Here is an 8,222-nt window from a genome sequence, read left to right as displayed (position 1 = left end):
GGGACGGCTAGCGTAGATAGCCCTCGTGTAGCTTTGCGCGAATTTCAAAAAACAAAAACAAACAAACAGTATAAAATTAAACTTAATTTACACATTTGCAACTAATTCTTATTAATAATAAAATATAGACAGGTTTGGATATTGGTAAATAAAATATTAGGATGTAATAATGGATATAGTGGAATTGTACAGCTTTTCATCAAGAATCATTCAGGCCATCATGCTACCAAAGAATCCAGGCTCGGCATCTACTTCTCTGGCTTAACGTAAATGTCGGGACGGCGTAAATGCGCATCAGTCACCGCATTAGGCAACACCAAGATTTGTGTATAGAGGGAGTTGAAATAGTTATCGAATTTATAAAAAATGAGGAAATTGATAAGGCAAGGTGTTTTAGAATCCCTCTGGAGTATACCCAAGTACTCCTGTAACTTTCATGATGACGAGATGTTGGGAAATTGGAGAACTTTCGTTATGGGCAAACAAACTGGCATGCAGACAAAAGCTGTTCTATAGTGTAGATTATTTAATTTTATTCATCAGCCTTCCACAGATTCTATATTTTTCCATGTCACCAAGTTTTAAGATTGGCTGGTAATATTTATCTGTCAGGATGAAACTCTCAATAATCTTTTCCAAACACTATAGAGTTGAAATTAATTTTATTTTCCGCTGGTTGCGAGAAACTGAGCCTGCTTATACATTAAGTGACGCTTAGATATTAGGGAAAATCTAAACCCATTCTCTCATGCTACGAGACACGTGTAACATTAAATCCATAAGTTTATATAGCTATTAACATTAATAGGGATTCTGTAGTGTCTGCATAAATCAACCTACAGAACAACCGCAGCAAGATGGTTTGTTCATCTGCTTGTTAGTGTGGCTGTAGGAGAGTTCTTTGTACAATTACTTATTTGTATGACATTTAGATCGTTTGTGTGAACATGTCAAGTGCACAAAGCTTACGCTAAAATGTACAGTCACATAACCTCAACCATTGAACAATTAGTTGTTCTATAGAACTTCTGATCACGTGTAAAAGCAGTGTTATAGTTTTATGTGTTTGCGTATCAGGAGTTTTGTTAGCTCGAAAATAACCTAAGAGAGTGGTGCTTAAAACTACATTTGGTAATAATTAATTAAATCTAGCCTTCTTACTGTTCACAAGACAAAAATGATATATTTTTAGCGCTTGCTATTTAATGTTTTCAACCAGGACGGCACTATGCGAAAATAAGCTAGACGAAAAGGTCAGGTGCTCCTAAGGTTCATGAATAGCCATCCCTAATTTATAACTGTTGATTTGAATGAGGTTTACCAGTCAGCAGCACCCACTGTCTTTGCGGTTAGTTTTAACCGAATAGTAGGATTGACAAACATCATTGAATGTTGAACGAGTTAAACAGCATATCTCGGCTTGAATTTTAGACCATGAGATCCGCAGCCCTGCACGCTAATCATTAAGTCACGCTTGACTTCTTGGATTTGCGTTTTACCTCTGATGCATATGACCATTCGATTTGAAGAGTGCTAAGAATGTGTAAAAGGCTTCGTCAAAAGCGGGAACTGTCGCTATTTGACATTTTTGTCTGAAAAGCTATATTATGCTAAATATGAGTTTGAAAATATTAGAGGTCCGATATTGGTGTTTTATGTAATTTTTCATCCTAAACAGGTAGATACGGTGTTACAAGCTTGTGGATAAAAAAAAAAATACTATCAATAAATTCATCGTTAATCCAGTCAAACATATAATTAAAATATAGGATAAAACAGAAGCAACTGTTTTCGAAAACATTGTTGAACGAAATTTGAATAGAAATATTAACCGTTAGAAATGGGTAATATGAGTCTTATGGAAAGGGGTAATATTAAATGTTATTTCCTATTGTTGTATTACCTATATAAATGACACACTAACAAAACAGTCTTATTTTCTCGGCATATTAGGTGCATTTGTAGCAGTTCAATCGTTACTTGAACCATAAAAGATAGAAATAATATACAACATAATACGTTAAGTCAACCGCATGTAACTGTGTTTTTACTTTAATACTTAGACGTTTAACGGTAAAACCAACAAACAATGCTGACTGTAATAGTTCGTTATTTTTTATCAAAATGAGCCATATAAGGGGCCGTTAACTTTCTTCTACAGGTTCAATTCATCTGAAACATTCCGAAAACAGCACGGAAATTCCACTGTGAAGCTTTATTAGGAAATATACAACAACAGAGCACTATCAAAGAAGAACAAGATACTCTAATTGTAGCTATTTTCTTATAGATTCAAAATTTTTCATACAATTATTTTCCTATTTATTATGAAACATGCTGTTACATAAAAACATACACTAAATACAAATGTTTATCTTCTCTGAAACAAAGCTTACAAATAAGTTATAAAAATGTAGTATTCCACAAACTTACTACAGAGTATGTTTAATCTGTTACAGAATCCCATGAATTTTCTATAGAGTAGGTGTAATCTGCTACATTATCCTTTCAATATATTACAGAGTAGATTCAATCTGTTACAGAATCACTTTAATATAATATAGAGTAGATTTAAACTGTTACATAATCCCGTGAACTTGCTACAGAATAAATTTAATCTGTTACATTTTCCCGTGAACATGCTAAAGAGTATATTTAGTCTGTTACATTATCCCGTGAACTTACTGAAGAGTAGATTTAATCTGTTACATTATCCCATGAACTTACTAAAGAGTAGATTTAATATGTTACATTATCCCGTGAACTTACTAAAGAGTAGATTTAATCTGTTACATTATCCCATGAACTTACTAAAGAGTATACTTAATCTGTTATATTATCCCGTGAACTTACTAAAGAGTAGATTTAATATGTTACATTATCCCATGAACTTACTAAAGATTATACTTAATCTGTTACAGTATCATGTGAACTTACTAAAGAATAGATTTAATCTGTTACATAATCCCTTAAACATGCTATAGAGTAGATTTAATCTGTTACATTATCTTCTGAACTTACTAAAGAGTAGATTTAATCCATTACATTATCCCTTGAATACACTATAGAGTAGATTTAATCTGTTACATAATCCCGTGAACTTGATACCAGGTTATTCAATACTTAGAGAATTCCATCAACTTAATACAAAGTTCATTCAATTTTACAAGATCTCACTCTTTAAATATGAAGTTAATTTAGTCTCTTTTAAAAACATCACGTACATCACCCGTTCCTAATGTCTAATTCACTCATTTTCATATATCCGAGTTTTGTTTATTTATGTAATAATTATTGCTTTGTTATCGATCTACTTTACGTCTTTTCATTGTACATTACCATACAGTGTCCAACAAAAATGTCAAACTTTAAATTATACTTACGTTTCTCATACAAGTATGTTATAACTATTTCCAGTGTTTTTGTTTTTCGCGTCATTTTACGTGATCATAAAGATTAATCGTTGTGTTTGGGTGTGGTGTTACGTAACAAAAGTTCTCTGCTTAAAGTTGTTTTTCCTGTATAACAAAGGTGCTTATTCTCTCAGAACATATGCTTACAGTGATAATGTAATAGAAACTTCAAATAACTTAAAGTTACGTCACTTTTGTACTTATCGCATCAAGTTGCATTTGTCTCGCTTTAAAGATTTTTATATATAACCGTAATCTCAATGTTCATATAAAATACTTTAATTTCTACCAAAATCTATGTAAAGTTAACATTTGAATTTCTGTCTAAACAATAACAGAAATGGAGTATTTCATATAATGCTGTAATATTCGCAATAAATTTGAAGCAATGCAGCTTATTTTTTAAAACAAAAATTAAAACTAAGATTGTTCGTATAGCACTTATTAACAATCGTTTAATATACATCACTTATTTTGATGTATTACGATTTCTAAATGTTTAGTCAGATTTTTCCATTCACAAATGTAGTGTTTGCACAAAACATGCCTCCTCAGTAGCATTGCGTAGCTTTGTGCTTAATAACAAAAGAAACAAAAAGCCTAAGGCATTAAAATGTTAAGTTTATTCTGGCGAATGCTTCTTACCTGAACGTGAGAACTGTCAGTGGTCTATATGACTTGTGACTTAATGGGTCAGCCATGGATTTCCCCCAGAAGTCATTAAAAAACAGTTGAGCCATCGACGTATGTCCTAGCACATCCGGATTTGTCGTAATAGCTACAATGTCATCATGTACAAAGTCTCCACTTAGAGAGTTCAGGTAGCACATAACAGCTACCATCCCTACCATTACATAAAGTACTGGATCATATAAGTTAAAGATATTTTTCCAAGACTTTCTTATCCGAAAACATGAATATGCAGTACCGATTTTCTTGGAAAGTTTTCGGAGCTTTTCCTGTAAAGGAACGCTGCTTTTGCTCCGATTATTCCACCCAAGCTTTCCGCTGGCATCCCTGGTCTTCTTTACCGGCACGACATGCGTAGAAACCTCAAGCCAGTAACCGCTGCGGCCCATGCTGCTACTTGTGCTGGTTGTCACGCTGCAGACACTGTAACCCACCTTACCACTCTTCATCTTTATAATAAGAAGCCGTTACTTCTAAGGTCAGCCGTAGCCTCTCAACTCTCGCGTTCGGCCTGTAGTGCTGCAGTCTCTAAAACCCTCCCTTCCGTGCGTGAGTTGACACGTTCTAAAATAACCCCTGCTTTGGTGACGTACCGTTATCTGTCCAATCACCAACCCCACCTGGCAGAAAAACCTAGCAACTGCTGAGATATCGAAAGCCATAAACAGATAGCTAAGAAAATTATGATGATTTAATGACGTACTCCAAAAGATAGAGCATGATTAGAATTCCATGCATTTATATATTTTTTCGTTATTGTAACTTTAAGAATTTCAATTAAAATAGTGTTTTTTTTTTAGTTATTAGTTAGTAAAAATTTCACATGTCAACAACAACTATTATGTTTTGTAACACTTCATTCATGATTAAAATCTGTAAACAATACTTTATTAGCCTAAGATTCAATACATGCTGTGCGTTCAGTTTCGATTAAATTGTCACATTAATGACCTTCTTATTGGTAATTATGTTTGTTACATCATCATTAGGAAACAAAAAGGTCTGATCGTAGTTTTCTTAACGTAATTCGTATTTTAAAAATGTTTGGTTGGTAGTCAGATAAAACGAGAGTTAGTGTCTCATAAAAACGTCGTTCCAAAAACATTTTAATATTGCGAGTTTAAAAGCAGGCAAGCAGTTTGTAGCTTCTTCGGTAGGAAATAATGTGTCTTATTAAATACAATACAATACAATTTGTATTACTATTTTCCAAAAACAATTTATTTGGGGAAAATAGTGTTCGCAATCCCTAAAATAGTTTAACTTTGGATTTATCCTATGGCTTTTTAAACATATTTTTCATAATAATGTATGCATCAATTTTCTTGTAGATCCATGACATTGTTGGTTACATAGTCCTTAATAATGATATATAAGACACACACACACAAAAATTACTTAAACAAAAATACCACCAATATGGCGGCAAGCTCTTCTAATTATTCCCTATGTATTCCACACGGAATACAAGAAATCTCCCACAGTTTGTTTTGTTAGTAGTCATAACAGATATAAATACAAAATTACTCAGTGTGATACACTAAATGTACCCTTCGGATAGTGAAAAGTATGGAAACAAGTCAGTAATTTAAGGGTTAACATATCTATTATATTAACTTTGTACATTCATCATTCTCACTTTAAAAATTATATGTTATTTCAAAAACACCCTTAACAAAGCATATGGAATATCAAGTAAATTTCAGGTAGTGAATATAAAGTAAATTACAAGCAGTGAATTTCAAGTAAATTACAAGTAGTGAATTTCAAGTAAATTACAAGTAACGAATATCAAGTAAATTTCAGGCAGTGAATATCAAGTAAATTTCAGGCAGTGAATATAAAGTAAATTACAAGCAGTGAATTTCAAGTAAATTACAAGTAATGAATATCAAGTAAATTTCAGGCAGTGAATATAAAGTAAATTACAGGCAGTGAATTTCAAGTAAATTACAAGTAGTGAATTTCAAGTAAATTACAATTAACGAATTTCAAGTAAATTACAAGTAACGAATTTCAAGTAAATTACAAGTACTGATTTCAAGTAAATTACAAGTAGTGAATTTCAAGTAAATTACAAGTAACGAATATCAAGTAAGTGACAAGTAGTGAATGTAGTTTCAGTATAGTCAGCAGCTGTTGAAATAACAGATGGAAAGTTCTCTATCAACAACTTTGTTAATTAATTGTTAAGCACACAACTGCACAGGCGTTATCTGTGCTCTTCCCACGGCGGGTATCGAAACTCTCTTTTTCAGCATTATAAGCCTTATGGTTGAGCCACTGGAGGGCAATACCATTGTTTTTTCATCCAGTTTTTGAATGATAATCTCAAGGTAGTAATGAAGATGAAAATTAGTGAATAACTCGTTTTTAAATTGCAAATTATACTACTGTGAACTAAAACAATATCACCAAAGAAAATGTAATACAACGCCTAAGCTTGAAAAGACTGGATAAGTGCCAGGCTGGGTAGAATGGTAACAATCCTGGTGATCTTATTTATCCTATGTATCCTTCTTTTGAAAAGAACGGAACAACATTCCACAAGATATGCGGTACACTATAACGTCCGGAAGCTCATCGCCCAATGTACATCCTGTCCAGGAGGAAGTTTAAACATACTCTACCAGAACCTGTGATATTCATTTCCTTTTCGCTTATCCAGTTAGTGCTTAATTGACTGGAACACTGAGTTTCCTCCTCTCTCATTGTTGTGTAATTAGCTGAACGAAACTGTTTGTATGAGGAGATCTAAATATTTATACGCATAAAACAGGAGTGAGATAAATGAATAACTAATTTCATTCATTCCTGTGATACAAAAATGAAAATATTTCTCAAGTAACCATCAGAAAATCTTCAGTGATTTGATAGCCAAAAAGATCTCTAATCTACAGCACGTGTGTCTTGTACTTAAAACAGAACCTTAGACTATACAACTTCTAAATTGACTTGTAATATTTGCGAAAAACAATATCTTATGGTAGTTTTCAAACACCACAATGGTACTCCAGAACAAAACTTGTCCTATCATTTAACATTCTTAATTCAACATGGAACCATATTCAAGCAATTTTGACTAGACGGTAACATTCATTACTGACTTGTTTCGCCACCTTTGCGGTAATGTTACTTTAACGGTGTAATTTATCAGAACGAAAGCTGTTTTATTAACTGTTCTGTTTGTACTAAAAGTAAATATTAAGTTAATGTTTCTCAACACACACAAACATACCGAGATAGCGAATTTAGTCTTAATACATGAAGGGCAGTTGAAAACAAAATGGGATAAAATATTTAGTCAGGAAATGTATGATAATTACGACAGAATACCAAGAAACATGTTTGTGATTCCATAAGACGATTTGGTTCCGAGCTCAGATGAATGAAGCCTTTCTCTAATAGTCAGAAAGAAAATAATAAGTTTATAAATATAATCAAATTATATCCCTTAATAACACAAACTTTAAGAACTTAAACACCAAAAGAACACGTGCTAACTGGTTTTCTTTACACGTAAAAAAGTCGTGAGATAGATCTCAAAGTCGTATTATTTCTTTAGACATATTATGTTGTCTGTTTATTGGTGAAGAAAGACCATGAATTCATTTTAAATAAATAATTTTTCCCACCCTAAAGTAAAAGTCTGAATCTGCTTTTATCTCGATTTTGTGAAATCACTTTCACAGAACACATATCTATGAAACAGTTTAGATGTAGCATTAAAGACTTTCTACGCTTAAGAATATATGAACCAACACAAAACCTACGTAAAAGCAGTTCTTAAAGGTCTCAACTGAAATCAATACCAAACCTAAAAACGTTCTTAAAACTCTCAGCTGAATCTAAAAACCATTTCTGAAACAGGTTGGTTATTACATACCAAATAATGGTTTCTATTGATAACTCGAAACATTGGTTATTACATACCAGATAATGTTTTCTATTGGTAACTTGAGAGGCTGGTTATTACATACCAGCTAATGTTTTCTATTGGTAACTTGAGAGGCTGGTTATAACATATAGATAATGTTTTCTATTGATAACTTGAGACATTGGTTATTACATACCAGATAATGTTTTCTATTGGTAACTTGAGACATTGGTTATTACTTA

At 32.6% G+C, this 8,222-nt stretch overlaps 1 protein-coding gene across 2 annotated transcripts in view; it reads right to left on the bottom strand.

Annotated features, from left to right (window-relative positions):
- Nucleotides 1-4,651, bottom strand: part of LOC106457424 (transmembrane and TPR repeat-containing protein 1-like) — a 67,638-nt gene extending 62,987 nt beyond the window's left edge. For both annotated transcript variants that reach the window (XM_022383352.1, XM_022383351.1), the window contains exon 1: nucleotides 4,059-4,651. In XM_022383352.1, the coding sequence (XP_022239060.1) occupies nucleotides 4,059-4,552 (494 nt within the window). In that variant the 5' untranslated portion in view covers nucleotides 4,553-4,651. The remainder of the gene's footprint in view (nucleotides 1-4,058) is intronic.
- Nucleotides 4,652-8,222: the final 3,571 nt, after the last annotated feature.

The sequence above is a fragment of the Limulus polyphemus genome, unplaced genomic scaffold (assembly GCF_000517525.1).
Source record: "Limulus polyphemus unplaced genomic scaffold, Limulus_polyphemus-2.1.2 Scaffold329, whole genome shotgun sequence".
NCBI lineage: Eukaryota > Metazoa > Arthropoda > Merostomata > Xiphosura > Limulidae > Limulus > Limulus polyphemus.
The sequence above is the reverse complement of the archived record's forward strand: the minus strand, read 5'-3'. Positions and strand labels throughout refer to the sequence as shown.